Consider the following 15,834-nt stretch of genomic DNA (forward strand, 5'->3'; position numbering starts at 1 on the left):
TTAATATATTTTCTAATTTAAATCAATTTTATATTCCTTAGCTAAACTCAAGTTGGTCTTATCATTACATTTGTATATAAAAAAGGATTTGGTTTGTCAAACTCTTGTCCAAGTTATTTCCATCAGGTGCATACTACTGGCCCCTTTTATACTATCCTTGTGAAGTTTTAGTTTTAAGATTATGTTAACTACATTTTATGACTTGGTGGGAGGTGTTCCCTCTTTTTGTATTCCTGAAAGAGATTGAGTAAGACATGAATTATCTATTTCTTGAACGCTTGGTGGAATTCCCCCAATAAATCTGTTGGGACCAGATTTCTCTTTGAGTCAGAGGCCTCAAGGTCATGAAATTCATTCCTCCTTTGGAAGTCTGGATTTATCTAAGCCAGACTCAAGCAGACAGTCAATTAATGGCCATAGTTCTTTTAAAAGAAAAATTAAAAGACTAAGGATAGCTTTTCATGAAAGAGTCAATAAATTACACTCCAAATATTATTTAATACTATAATATCATTAGTTAATTTGAAGTCTTAGAAAATGCTAAAACATCTCTGATGTCACTTTTATGATACTCGATGCTCAAGATTTTTAGAACTTTTCTTTCCAAATGGAAATGGTTTTTACTTTTTTCTTCTAAAATCAAGTTTCTTTCTTTCTCTCCATAAATGAACTTTAATAATAATAAAAGTTTTCTTACCCAAGTCATCTCAGCTCTATCTTTCGTGTTGTAGCGACATTCAGTAATTAGGTTATCTCCCTGAAACATAAAAGTAAAAGCTTTCAGATTGAAGTTTTATGCTGGCTTATTTATCAAATACATTTGTACGTCAACAGTTAATATTTGCTGTATGAATGGATGCACCAAGTAATTTGATTCAGCAGAAGACCTCTGATCTGTTTAACTCTAGGTTTGCTAATATAACAAGCAAGCAAATAAATAGGACTCTCTGTGTTTCAGCCAGACTCCACAACATTCTAGCTGGATGACCTACGTATAACCCAGGCACAATTCGTTCATTTAAACCTAAAGATAAAAATTGTTCTTATTTTTGGCCATGGCACGGTGGCTCACGCCTGTAATCCCAGCACTTAGGGAGAGCAAGGCAGGTGGATCACGAGGTCAGGAGTTCAAGACCAGCCTGGCCAAGATGGTGAAATCCCGTCTCTACTAAAAATACAAAAATTAGCCAGGCATGGTGGTGGGCATCTATAATCCCAGCTCCTCAGGAGGCTGAGGCAGAGAATTGCTTGAACCCAGGAGGTGGAGGTTGCAGTGAGCCGAGATCGCACCACTGTACTCCAGCCTGGGTGACAGAGCGAGACTCCATCTCAAAAAAACAAAAAAAAAGTCCTTATTTTTTTCACAGCTGTTATGAGGAGATTAAATGATATAACACATAGTCATTAGTAGCAAATGAACACTTAATAAACCTCAGACATAGATAGTAGCTATTGTGATCACCTCTCCATTTACATTATTTTCTTTAAAGCTCTCTAGTCATGCCTTTATTTCCTTACGCTAGAATTGTGAGGCAAATTAATAGAAGTTTATTGTTCTAGTGTTTTCCAGCCTTTTGTACATTACAATGCACATGGAAAATGATAACATTTTTATGTTTCCCCTTTAAGGTAAGCAGATGAAGCTATTCATGGACCTGAGGCCATCATCTCTGGGCTTTTGCCCTTAAATTTGACCCCCCTGCAACGCCACTCAAAGGGTCCAGAGATCAGTATCTCATCGTACTTATGCCATAATCGTGGTGCATCAGTTAGGAAGCTCTGAGATAACATTGTTTGGAAAGCCCTGGAGACATCATAACAAAATAGAGTGTAGTCCTTAAGAACCTTGACAAGATCACCATTTCTCAAACTTCTTTCTACTCTCAGGATGTATCAAAGAATTTCTAAGATCCAAAGCTGTGGATTTAAGGGATAGCTATTAGTAAAAAGAAGATCTCTTTCCTCTTTATCACTTTCTTCTGTTTTTTCAACTTTCCTTTTACATCTTACTGTGCCATGTCTTCTCCCTGACAGTTCATCCTATCTAAAAACCCTGTCTTCAGCATCATGTAGAAAAGATATTGCCATTACTCTCATTTCATAAATGGTATAGGGATCTGACTTTTAAAAGTAAAATAAGGGTAGAAAATTATACTACAATTGAGCTCGATGGTCATGGAATAAAACTTTGAGAAAACAAAGCATTATAACGTTTTTAAAGCCTTCATTCTCTTCTCTCCTTCACCATAACCCCAAGTATTGTGTCAAGCTGGATCACACAGCATAGTTTAATTAGCTATATCCAAATAGCTTTATCAGATAAAAGAATTATCCTTACATTCCTTTTTACTAAAATGAAACTTCTAAAAATATCCTATCTTTTCAACATAGCATAAAGACATCCCTGATTTGACCACCGCAGGAATTGCAACCCAAAGAATCACTAACTGGAATGTCAAGTATAAAAAAAGGGTAATGTTTAGTCCTCAGAACCTGAGATTTTTGTTTGGGGTTGTTTTTATTTTTCAGTCAACAACTTGAATTGCTCCCAGGAATCATAAGAAAAATGAGTTTCAATTTTGGAAAACAGATCAAACACATTCCACCTAGGTTGTACAACACCCACAGTGGGTGGTGTTAAGAATACAGATGCAAGGAAAAATTCATTTCACTAGTAGAAACTTTGCCACATCTCAGCAGATATGTCTCATGACTTTTATAACAGTCAATGAAAAAGAACAAAAACATGCATACTGGTAAGATTGTTTCTTCTTCCTTTAGATACTGAAACTCCTGGAAATTGAAGTCAAAATCATCATCATAGGCAAGTAATTTCATTTCCTTCCCTTTTCGAAAATGACGAAGCCTGATGCCTCTGCCAGCCAGGTGAGCATGGAGAAGAACAGCAAACACATGAATTCCACTTGGCTTTTCGGCTTCCAGAGCCTGCAGGGGACATCGAGGAAGACCTGATTAGCCCACATTAATGCATGTTCAGACAGTTCACATTCAAACACACTTGGAGGGACAACTGAGATAAAAAGCTAAACCAATTTAAATGAATGCTTGAACTGACAGTTTGAATTCGGATTGTTCAGTGTTCTCCTTGTGAAGCAACATTTGCTGGGAGAAAAGTAGGGGAGCTGATGCTTATAAGGGGCCTCCCAGACCATTTCTACATGTTATCCTCCTTTTTCCTTCTTTCAGGAGGATAAGAGGCAATAAACACTCTTAGCAAAAAGATTCCAGTATGTTAGTAACCTGAAAACCCAAATTCTTAAAAGGAAATATTATTCCCACTTTTCCAGATAAGAAAGTGAAAATGGGTCAATGGAATTAAGTGAATCGCCCATGGTCCTATAGCTTGTAAATGAGGTCATGGCAATTTGAATTATGAACTATGGCCTAAATAACTCAGAAGAGCATAATCTTTCCACTTTGCCAGTCTGCCATACTGTCCTCAACCACAATATCGTATAATTCATAAAGAGTATGATCCATGTTGAAATATTTTCATTAAAAAACTTTAAGTGAAAATTGTCATTACTAAATACTTATACTTTTCTCCTATCCAATTTTTTTTTATATTAGTTATTTTTGCTCTGTGGTGAAGGAAGGGAAGGAAACTATAAGGCAGAGAAAAATGAAAATAAATGATGGAAAAATCAATATGAATAAAAGGTAAACTAGAGAAAGGAAAAAGACTACATAAACAAAGGTCAAAATTGTAAAAGATGATATAAAGCATGCAACATGCAACAAACAAAAAAGGTAGGAGTAAGAAGAAAAACACCCTGCCAACTATTTCTGTCTTTAGAGTTCTACTCCTGTAGCTTCAAGATTTAAAAAAGCAGTCAAAAGTCCCACTAAAATTGCAATAATGGTTTCACAGTGTGTCAACAAGAAAGGAATTGATAATAAACATGCACGGAATTTTTCACACCACAGTTTCTAAGAGCATTGATGAATCTGCAGAGAGCAGCTCAGACTCAGATGCTGCATACCTCTTCCAGGCACTCCAAAGTGCAGTGACCCTCAGAATGGAACTCAGGCATCCCTGGAGGGATGGTATGGAAGAGGCTCACCCAGAGGCCAGCCTCAATCACCCCAGCATCATATTTCCTTATATCCATTGTATAAAATAACCTCAGTCCAGAATTATCTATTAAGCCTAGAACAAAAGCACATAATTAAAGTGAGTTTCAGTTCTTAAAATGTTTTCATTCCCAAGAAAATTCTTGGTTTGAATTTTTTAAAGTTTTCATATTCTGTTGAAATAGGTTTATTTATTTTCCATAAACTGTCATGAGGGAAAGGAATACAAGCAGAGATTAGTGGCAGACAACATTCAGTTTCACAAACAAGAGTTAAAAGATGAGTAGCCATATTGCCTGCAACCTTTGTGAACTCACACAGCATACCACAAGAGAAATGTTTCAGTTATCTGGCTGTTATACCCCACAATTATCTAACATGAAGACAGAATGAAGATTCTAAAGTCATTCATTAGAATATAGAGTAAATAACTCAATAAAACTTTTATTTTCTATTGTTTCGAGATGAAGTTCTATAACATTTACTTTGAGGTAAAAACTCCTTAGTTTAGAAACCATCTGCTGATGAAGAGCACTACTAAAGATTCACTTTATTTCTTTAAAGTTTGTCACCATTTTCTTCTTCATTCAACAGCCATTCAATCAACACACAGTCATTAAGAATCCATTATGTAAATAGCACTCCATTAGGCATTGTGGGGATGACAGATGAATAAGACACACTTGTTGTTATGACATATTCATTACAGGGAGGGAGAGTATGAGCCCCAAACATTTCATAAATTCATTTCATTAACTTGGAAATTAATTGGCTTCTTTCTGCAGTAACTAACAGATTGATTCCTTCCCCTCAGTTTCCTTTCTTGTCTCATTTAAATCAATCAGCTTAATCTATTTCTAAGACATTTTTAAACACAAGGTCTTTATATCAAATATTCCTCATTGCATGTTATATACCCTTCACTCACAAACACACACACACACACATTTAGAAGATATCCATTACTTTTAATTTTTTTCGGATGTAATAAGTCGTTAAATTAAGTATTTCAATAATTATCCCAGGAAATTCTTACCTCTCAACCTCCCTAACAGCCTTGGAAAAAAATCCAAGCTTTCCTTTCCTGCTTCATGAGTTTGTAATTGTGAACATAAAATAATTTGCTATGTGTTTGTTGACTCCAGCTTATTCAGATATTCAGGGTCATCACAAGGAAGCACTGTGAAGTGACAATTAAGGACACTGACTCTGGAGCTGACCAACCTGGATGCAAATCCCAGCTCTGCTGAGTATGAGCTATGTGACCTTGGGCAAATGCTATGGTTAAATGTCTATCCCCTCCAAAAAGTAGGTTTGAATGTTGTTGAAATTTAATGGTCATTGTGATGATATTGAATGGTGAGAGCTTTAAGAGGTGTCTAGGTCATGATGGCTTGGCCCCTGTGAATCGATTAATGCCATTATTTCAGAAGTGGCTTTGTTCTCTCTTGCTGTCTTTACCCTTCCACCATGTGAAGCCTACTTCCATGTTATGACCCGTAAGAAGGCCCTCATCAGATGCCAGTACCTTGTACTTGTACTTCTCAGCATCCAGAACCGTGAGGAATAAATTTCTGTTCATTATAAATTACCCAGTCTGTGGTATTCTGTTATAGCAGCACAGAACAGATGAAGACATAAAGTTACCTAATCTGTGCTTCAGTTTTCCAGTATGGAAAATGGCCATAATAGTAGCACTACTACCTCATAAGGGTGATGTGTGGCTTAAACACCAAGTTCTAAAAACTGTGTTTGGCACAAATGAGGTGCTCAATAAATGGCAGCTAATCACACATACAGTGGTCACACATCTACCAGGGTTTCAATCAATTGTTAAACAAATAAATCATAAAAATCAATTCTCCTTTTGTGTTATTATCAGTGCAGATACAAATAAGCATGATAATGTAGAACATCTATACTGACCTTAGAATTTTCTCTGGACACATCTTGCAAAATTTTGTTTTGTATTTTATATTTTTGGGATCTACCTCCTTATAAGTTTGACAGGGAAAAAAATATAAGTAGAAATTCCAGTTGCATTTTGTATAGTTAGGTTCATTAGTTGCATTAGCTGTTTGGAGCATTAATAGATAATCTAGTAAATAAAGTAATAATTTCTTAAGCAAATATAAAATGATTATTAAAAAACTTTTCTGGAAACATAAATTTGTATTATATTATATTTATAAAAATAAAATTACTATAATCTAAAGTTTGGTCTAATTATGTACATGAATAAAAATAGAAAGTACTAAAAATCCTGAGTTCTCTATTAACCTGTTAGGAAAATAAGCTTATGTTTCATTTTTACATTGAAACTATGAGAAAGCCAACTTAATTGACAACAGAGAAGGCAAATAAATTAAGCCTTCTACTTTTGTAATAAAGACTAAAAGGAAGAAGTAGTTCACATAGTATTTCCAATTGGAGAAGTATTATACATTATATAAAATATTCTATTAATAATTTAAAATCAAAAATGTAAAAATTTTTTAAAAGTTGCAATATAAGACATATTCAATAATTAATCCCATTGTTATTGTGATGACAATTTTTATGTTTTATAGTCACATATGATTTCATGGAAAATCTAACTTTTAGAATTTATTAATAGGTTATTTTGCTTGGTTTATGAAAGCTTTAAACTTTTATCATAGATTCATGGTTCAGAGTATGGGATATAATTGGTGGGTGGAAATCAAAGTGAATTCAGAGAGAAACTATTTCCTATTAATTACTTTAGGGTAAAAAAAGATACTTTATTGGCTTGCTCACAAATAGAATAGCTTAACATCTACTTTTATAGAAACATCACTCTTTAAATATCACACCACGTGTCCTCTCTTCAAAATCTCTTATTCATGCTGCAGCAGCCAGAGTGGTCTTTTCAAAATACAAATCTCAACATTTGACTCCACTGTATCAAACTCTTCAATTGCTTCTCATTGTCTTTAGGGTAAAAATCCTTAATGGGCCCTACAAGATTTTAGACGGTCTGCTTCAGCCTTCTTCTGCAGGTTCATCGGCATCTTTCTTCACTGCACCCTAACCCTTCAGCATCTGCAGTCACCCAGATGAACAGTTTGATTCTTTAATGAAGACTTTCTAGCCCATCCCCACCACCACAATACCTCTGGCTGGATTAGGTCACCAATTAAATACTCTCATAGTGTCAGATATCTCCTTTGGACCAATTGGCATATACATAATTTCATATGATTGCTGTGATTATTTGATTGTCTCTCTTTCCCACTGGGCTACAATTTCCATAAGAGTTGGAACAGCATCTATTTTCCACTCACATTATATCCTCAAACACAGATCTGGCACATAGTTGGAGCTCAGCATTTGCTGAAAAATTGCATGAGTCAATATAAAATAATAACTTGGAGTTACTTCTGTTGATAATTTCATGTTAAATCTATCAATTTTGAGATTTGGAATATCATACAAATGATTTCAGAAACAAAATGTACATCCTTACATTTCTTTACTTCAGTATCATATTACACGGTGTCACTGCATAAGTACTTTTTGAGTATATCTATGGTTTGCTTACCACACAACAAAATGCTTACACTTTTTAGTATAATAAATGGTAACTTTTTCTCACGTGCAGTTAGAAAGAAAATGTTCCATAAACACCATGTATTGGGACTAATCTACATCACAAAGGAAAAGTCTATTATTCTATTTCCTGGTAGGTAGCATGCAAGTGTGTTTTTTAAGATTAGCGACTGCGTGTGCTCATTTACCTGGTTTGGTGCTGGTTAATGCCTGCTGTTACAGTATAATTATAAATAGTACCCACTTTCACTTTAAAAAGTATCCTAATTTGAATGACAAATGTATAGGTTAATTCCTTCTAACACTGGCTGCTATTTTGTTTCAACTCTGTTAAAGACAAGACTTACAAGGTACAAAACTGTTTATAAAAATCATAGGTAAAACAAAACATATGAACAATAAACTCACCTTCCTCATAAGTGGGATTGTCATAATGGACTTCTAGGAGCACATAATGCGGATCTAATGGAGTGCCGAGGGACAATCCAACATGAGGTGGATAAGAAAAGCCCTAAATATGGAAAATGCCATGAGACAATGTCCTGTGAAAGTCCCTGAGAGCTCTATTCCACTCAAAAACCAGCCATCTTCAAGGATATTTCAATCCTCTGGAACCCCATTCATCTACAACTGATGAAATAAAATAAAAATGACTTAAAGAAAGAATCCCTTCCTATGAAAATGGAGTTAAGCCACCTTCATATCAAAAGTAGTGTTAAAGCTTTACTTCTAAGTATTAATTAGAATCATATTTGTGGCGGGAAATATGATCAGTTAATTGTGTTACATCTCAGTAATCATTAGCCCCACCTCTCCACCAATAGCCCAGGCAAAAATCACGGTTTCACAGGTGAGGAACGCATCAGGCATGTTGGGGTGATAGCACTCGTGGCCGGACTCCAGAACGCTGTCGTTAAAGTTGTTGCTGCACTGATAGAGCAGGATGTGGTGCACCAGACTCTCATGGCCTCTCTGTATCACTGGCTCAACCTACACGAACATAAATGAGAGGGAGGACACAATAAATAAGACCACCCTACAACATCCCACAACAAACATGAAACTAGCATAAATTATTATCAGTTTCTCAAAGGGATATTCTTCTCAATTATGTCAAGGTTGTGTAGTTCAAGTCTAATTTGTTTTGGAGACAGTGACAATGGTAAAGATATGATGATGACAACGGCAACAACAAAGATGAGATAACCATTTACTCCAAGAAACAGGACTTTACTAATCGGCTTTTTTTTGGTTGTTAATTCACTGTCGTGTCCCTTGCCCATTCTGCAGAGCAATTGTTCTGAAAATTGCTTGCTTTTTCCCAGGTTTGCTCTTCCTCCTCCTCCCTCCCACTTTTTTTAAATTTTTACTATTATACTTTCAGTTCTAGGGTACATGTGCACAATGTGCAGGTTTGTTACATATGTATACATGTGCCATGTTGGTTTGCTGCACCCATTAACTCGTCATTTACATTAGGTATATCTCCTAATGCTATCCCTTCCCCCCTCCCCACCCCATGACAGGCCCTGGTGTGTGATGTTCTCCACCCTGTGTCCAAGTGTTCTCATTGTTCAATTCCCACCTATGAGTGAGAACATGAGGTGTTTGGTTTTCTGTCCTTGTGATAGTTTGCTGAGAATGATGGTTTCCAGCTTCATCCATGTCCCTACAAATGACACGAACTCATCCTTTTTTATGGCTGCATAGTATTCCATGGTGTATATGTGCCACATTTTCTTAATCCAGTCTATCATTGATGGACATTTGGGTTTGTTCCAAGTCTTTGCTATTATGAATAGTGCTGCAATAAACATACGTGTGCATGTGTCTTTATAGAATTTTTTTTCACATAGAAAAAAAGAAGTCAAGGCTGTGGGCACAAATGCTCTTAGTCTTCCTCTCTTCCATCTCAAAATGTTATCTTTACCCATCCCTACCAGAGGTAAGAGGTGAGATCTCATTCATCTCTATAAATGCATGGTGCTGAGAAGAAGGCTAGGGCTCAATTATTTTTACTGGTGATTTTATCATCAACAAAATTCAAGAAGAATTAAATTGTAATCTGACCTCTAGATTACAAATTGAGGGTTTAGCCGAAAACATGAGGTTTTCCTAAGAAAAAAAATCCACCCATGAAACAACAAGGAAACTTGCTGCAAGTTTCCTTGCACATTTTATTTTTATTTTAATGATTAAGATCAAAAGCCAATAACAATTTTATTATTAGAATTTGGAAGAGAAAAAAAAACATTGTTAGCTATGTGCTCTTGTGACACTGATCAAATTAAAAGAGGAAAACTAGAAACAAGTAGAATGGGCAGTGAAATTGGTCCTAATGTGGAAAGCGTGGTCCACATGAACATGCTCCTTCCACTGTTTGCTCTGTTAGTTCCCTTCATAACACTTGCCCACTTTAGTCCAAGAACCTAGGAATCAACTCAGAATGAGCAAAGCACACCCTAGCATCCCAGAGATTCTATATGCAGACCAAATGGAGCCTCGTACTTGGTGTAGGTGGGCTATAGGTGTTGCATCAGTTACAGCTGGGGTCCCCAATCCAGTACTGGTCCGTGGCCTGTTAGGAACTAGGCCGCACAGCAGGAGGTGAGCAATGGGCAAGTGAGCAAAGCTGCATCTGTATTTATGGCTGCTCTCCAACACTCACATTACCTCCTGAGCTCCACCTCCTGTCAGATCAGCAGTGGCATTAGCTTCTCACAGCAGTGCAAATCTTATCATGAACTAACTGTGCATGTGAGAGATCTAGGTTGTGTGCTCTTTATGAGATTCTAACTAATGCCTGATGATCTGAGGTGGAACAGTTTCATTTCAAAACCATTTCCCCCATCCTCCAGTCCATGGAAAAACTGTCTTCCATGAAACCAGTTCCCTGTTGCCAAAAAGGCTGGGGACCGCAGAGTTACAGGGTTCTTTTTTCTTTCCCCTCAGAGTTCTTGGAATCTTTGTTCAGCTGATAAAGTAGCCCTGGTGTGCTGCTAAATATCCAAGAGTTTAGCCTTAGAGTTCATCAACACTTCTGTGTTTAGTCCTAACTACTCAAATTCAGGCACTGCATTTTAAAATCCTTGCTTGCTCTCTACTTTCAGCATGCACATTTACATGAAGTGTTTTCAGCTGTTTTCTCCTACGGCTTTGTTTTCCATTTTCTCCATAGTTTTTTTCTCTTTTCTGTAGGGAAATCTAAGCAAGGGGGGAAATGGTATATAGTGGGTCGAGTCTGAATGGGCAGCCAAGAAATTCCAGTTTTTAAATCCAGTTTTCTTTTGTGTTACATAGTGAGTCATGCCACACCTAAGCCTCAGGTACATTTTCAACATCACATTCATGAAAAAAACATTGCACACAGTTTTGTTTGCACTTGTTTTGTCTCTAAAATGTCGTGAGGCCTGAAGGCAGACATTTTTCTATTTTGCTTGAAAAGGGTAGTTATTGTTCAAGCATGGTTGCATAATAACAATGATTGCACAGAAGTAAAACCCAGAATTTCTATAAGAATTTCATATTTATGTCTAGTTTGAGCTTCTGTCTGAGACTTGACGTTTTTGGATTCCTCAGTCCTCCACGGGGGACAGGGCACTGCTAAGATGTCAATAGTAAAATACTCAGGCACATGTGAGATTTTTGCTAAGTACCTCATAAATTCAGGCAGAACCTTAAGGTTGTACTGAGCTCTGTAAGGTAGATGTTGGGAAGAAGCCATTAGGGCAAAGGAGAGTTGGTTACTGTCATGACAGTTTCAGAAACTAGTGGCCTTCACTGAAGTAGAGGAAGAGGGAGTTAAGGGTGTGTGATGCTGGGTGGTGCTTGACTTTGGGGAGCTTCAAATAAACAGCTTGAAAGAAACTTTTAAGAGCAAGTGCTTTTTTTCTGTCTTCACAGGAAGTGCTAAAACTAACACCAAACTGCAAAGCTACCAATTTATCCCTGGAATAATAATAACATCTGCCTTTTATTTAGACCCACTATCTACTAGCCACATATGAATCATTCTATGTACTTCATTTAATATTTACAACAAATCTATAAGAAAGATGTTATAATCCTTATCTTATAGATTTACTGAAACTCAGAGATTAGACAACAAGCTCAAAGTACCACAGCTGGGAAATGGTGATGGGATTTTAAACCAGGCTAGTCTGACCCCAAAGTCTGTACTTTCCTACTGGCTACACATTATTGCAGGAAGCATGTTGGAGATGCATCAAGGACCCTGGAAGTTGCTGCCAGTGGGAGGGAGGATGAAAGGCTTCAGTAAGGCAAGTTGCCGACAGCTGTCATCAACAAGCGTGATGACCTCGGGAGCCAATGCCAGAAGGTGCTTCTGGAAGCCACTAGCAGGGACCCCCACATGCAGATGCCCTCAGAGGTGCAGTGCCAGACCGGGAGTCTTACACCTGGGGAGGGGGCTCCTGGCCTCCCTGCCACTCCAGTCCCAGTGCCCCTTGGCCTCTAGGATGAGAAGACAGACCCATGGCCTTTCAAGGTGTTCCTTCTTACAAAGGGCAAATAACAAGGCTTCTCTTTGAAACTTGATGAGGGCTTCAAGAAGAATTAAACAGTAATCTGACCTTCAGATTACAGATTGAGGGTGCAGCCTAAAACATGAGGATTTCCTAAGCAAAAACACCAACCCATAAAACAACAAGGAACCTTGCTGCAAAGTTGGGTACTGATCACGGGAGGAGAGGATAAAAAGTCTTGGAAGAAGCAAGCCCTTGGCAAAATAGAAAGGATGTGAGCAAAGAGAGGGAAAAAAAGAAAGAAAAAGAAGTGCTAGGAAATGATATGTAAGGATAAATATAAACTAAGAGGCTGATAATATGGGAGAAAAAATTACCTATCAAACTCCTGAAAAATAGAAGAATAATTTCTAGAGAGGAAATTTTCAGACCACCATGGGGATATTAAGTGAGACACCAAGAATGTCCTTAAGGATAGACATAACTTATTTAGTGGAGGGTACAACTTGAGGAAATGGGAGTACTTTGATGATCAGTGCAGGACAGGGCCATTGGCTCAAATGCTTAGCACAGGATAGGATTGCCCACAATGCTTCATGCCATGCTTACAGAGCCTGATCAAGCCAGGGCACTGCTACCAATCCCCTGATGGAGGCTGCTCGTTATTTTCTGCTCCCACAACAAGTTCTACAAACATTTTAAGCAGTCAACAAACTTGTGTTTTAAACTCTGTTATGATATTCTTCTTTAGCCAAGGCAGCATCTGAGTAAGCAGAGTGAGGCACACACAGAGCTCCATGCTGCCTCCTGCTTGTTGGCTGAATGCTGCACTAACCCGACTTTCTGATGTGCTGGGTAACTGTCCACAGAAAGACAAGACTTTTGCTTTTGTATTATTACATTATTTGTAATGATGATAGAGTTATACATTTTTTAATTAAAAATACTGAGGCTGGGCCGGGAGCTGTGGCTCACGCCTGTAATCCCAGCACTTTGGGAGGCCAAGGCGGGCAGATCACAAGGTCAGGATATCGAGACCATCCTGGCTAACAAGGTGAAACCCTGTCTCTATTAAAAATACAAAAAATTAGCTGGGCATGGTGACGGGCGCCTGTAGTCCCAGCTACTCGGGAGGCTGAGGCAGGAGAATGGCATGAACCCGGGAGACAGAGCTGGCGGTGAGCTGAGATCGCCCCACTGCACTCCAGTCTGGGCTACAGAGTGAGACTCCGTCTCAAAAAAAAAAAAAACAAAAAAAAACAGCTGATGCTGTAATGTATCAGTACATTAAAGGTAGCATTTAAAAAGTGTTCCTTATTCTGGTTACTTCACACATTCACATTATTATCACAATCACAGGGGGAATGCCAAAAGTTGCCTCTATTCAAAAATATTAAAATTGTAGGAATTATTAAAGAAAGTCATGGCCATAGAAAGTATACAAATATAGATATATTGGTATTCCTGACACTGGAATGAACATTTAATTTAATCTTGCTTGTAGCCTGGCTGTATGATGGCAGAAGAAATAAATAAAAAGAAATACAAAGCAGTGCATATGGAAGAGGAGGCAAGACACAAACATGGAAATTCCCGTGATGACATCAAACTGTTATTGATCCCACATTCTTGTACAAAGATGGGGTGTACAGACCCGGAATGGTGACAGGCCCGTGAGCTTACCTTCCTATGGCAAAACAGATCAGGCAAGGAGGGCCTGGCAGCTGTGGGTTATTTATTAACTACTGTGTGTATTAAAGGAACAGCCCAGAAACCAGAACACAGATAGAAAGGGAAAGACTTCAACCTGAAAGAATGTTTTAAAGAGGAAAACAGTCCCCCGTTAGATCAAGTAACTGGAGCTTTCGGATACACTTGAGATATCTCAGCAAGAAAAGAAGAGAACAACAGTAAACAGTTGCTCAAGAGTAGCCAAAACCAAGGTGGAAATTAACACTGACCATAAAGCTGACCTTAGCAATGACCGTTTCTCCTAACCTCATCATCTCTTCTTACGCACTTTATCCAGGTCAAATATGCCTCACATAGCCCCTGCAGCATAACGAGTGCTTAATAACTATTTATTGAATTGAAACAAAATGAATACTACCCTTTCCATGAAGCCAACATCAATGAGGCTGAATCATTAAATTCATTTGCCTCTTAGTTTCTTGATTATCTCCACTATACTGCATTCCACTTCAGCTACTGAATCCCATTGTCACACCCTGCCCATGAGTACACTACCTCTGAAATTCTCTTTCTGTGCCTCTTTCCTTTCCTGTTAGCTCTTTCACACTTTTCCAGTTGCTCAGCCAGCCATTTTCTCCTGGGAGGTCACTGGAACTCATCACTCACCAGCACTCACAACTGACCCAAATGCTCAAATGGTGACTCTCTCCTGTAATCTGCTCCTTCTCATCCTCCACTAAGGACACTGGAGATATACTTTATACAAGTATTCGCATAAGACTTCAAAGTTCATAACTCACACTTTTGCCTCAGAATGTCAATCTTTCTTGGGTTTTGCTCTGCATTCTGTTCATCTCCCTGAGGTGGCTATCCTAAAACCTTTCCCAATCTATGCACAACTCCTAATCAGCTTTCAGCAAATGTCTTCATTATTTTGATGAGAGAGGAAAGCATTTCTATCCACTCTGTAGTTGCCTGAGGGCAGAGCTGGGGGGATAGAATTTGATGCAAAGGACACAATGTGATTGAAAAAATCTTAAATGTCAGCAACCCATTCTATATATTCATTTTTTACAATGTAGAAAGTAATGAAATGATTCAAAGAATCTACACTTGGTGGCATCTTATTCTACTTAACTTCAGCTATACAGGGTGGGATGAGACATAGAGAACCGAAGACCAAGTGACTGGGTACAGAGATAAGACCAAAAAATTCTATGTGTTGCAGAATTTCCTAGAATTTAGAACGAAGAAAATGTTTCAGAATTTGAGGCAAGAAAATCTTAGGGGAAATGTATACTTCCCTTCAGTGACTGAAAGAATGAGATCTTTGACAAAACTGTGCCTACCTGCTGATCTTTCTTCACCAGCACCTACCCTGAAAACAGCTTCAGTTCAGAAAGGGCTTTTTGTGAAAGACACTGAGTACTGGCAAACAAAAATCCGTATGGTTTTGGAGGCTTCAAATAGCCAATTACCTAAACAATAATGCTGGCTGAAAGAAACATTTTTTTTTTTGCTTGATTCCCCTGTGCTGGGTTGAACAGCATCTCCTGAAAATTCATGTTTACCTGGAACCTCAGAAGGGGATCTTATTTGAAAATGGGGTTTTTGCAGATGTAATTGGTTGAGAGGAGATCATACTGGATTAGGGTGGGATCTAAATCCAATGACATGTGTCTTTATGAGAGAAAGGAGAGAGAGATTCAGCATAGATACGTACGGAGAGAAGATGGAGGCATGAAGATGGAGGCGGAGATTGGAGTGATGCTGCCACAAGCCCAGGAATGCCAGAAGCTACCAGAAGCTGGAAGAGGCAAGGAAGGGGAGCTTTTGGAAGGAACCTGGCCCTGCCTATATCTTGATTTCAGACTCCTGATCTCCAGAGCTGTGAGAGAATACATTTCTGCTGTTTGAAGCTATCCAGCTTGCAGCCATTTATTACAGCAGCCCTAGGAAATCCATACATCCTCAATTTTCTACCACAAACCAA

General features: G+C 38.1%; 1 protein-coding gene across 2 annotated transcripts in view; it reads right to left on the reverse strand.

The window, feature by feature from the left end:
* Positions 1-15,834, reverse strand: part of MOXD1 (monooxygenase DBH like 1) — a 127,760-nt gene that overhangs the window by 47,023 nt on the left and 64,903 nt on the right. For both annotated transcript variants that reach the window (XM_054492895.2, XM_054492894.2), the window contains exons 5-9: positions 8,476-8,655; positions 8,074-8,176; positions 4,005-4,171; positions 2,755-2,946; positions 698-757 (exon numbers count right to left, since the gene is read on the reverse strand). In XM_054492895.2, coding sequence (XP_054348870.1) covers positions 698-757; positions 2,755-2,946; positions 4,005-4,171; positions 8,074-8,176; positions 8,476-8,655 — 702 coding nt within the window. The remainder of the gene's footprint in view (positions 1-697; positions 758-2,754; positions 2,947-4,004; positions 4,172-8,073; positions 8,177-8,475; positions 8,656-15,834) is intronic.

Source organism: Pongo pygmaeus, chromosome 5 (genome assembly GCF_028885625.2).
Source record: "Pongo pygmaeus isolate AG05252 chromosome 5, NHGRI_mPonPyg2-v2.0_pri, whole genome shotgun sequence".
Classification (NCBI taxonomy): Eukaryota; Metazoa; Chordata; class Mammalia; order Primates; family Hominidae; genus Pongo; species Pongo pygmaeus.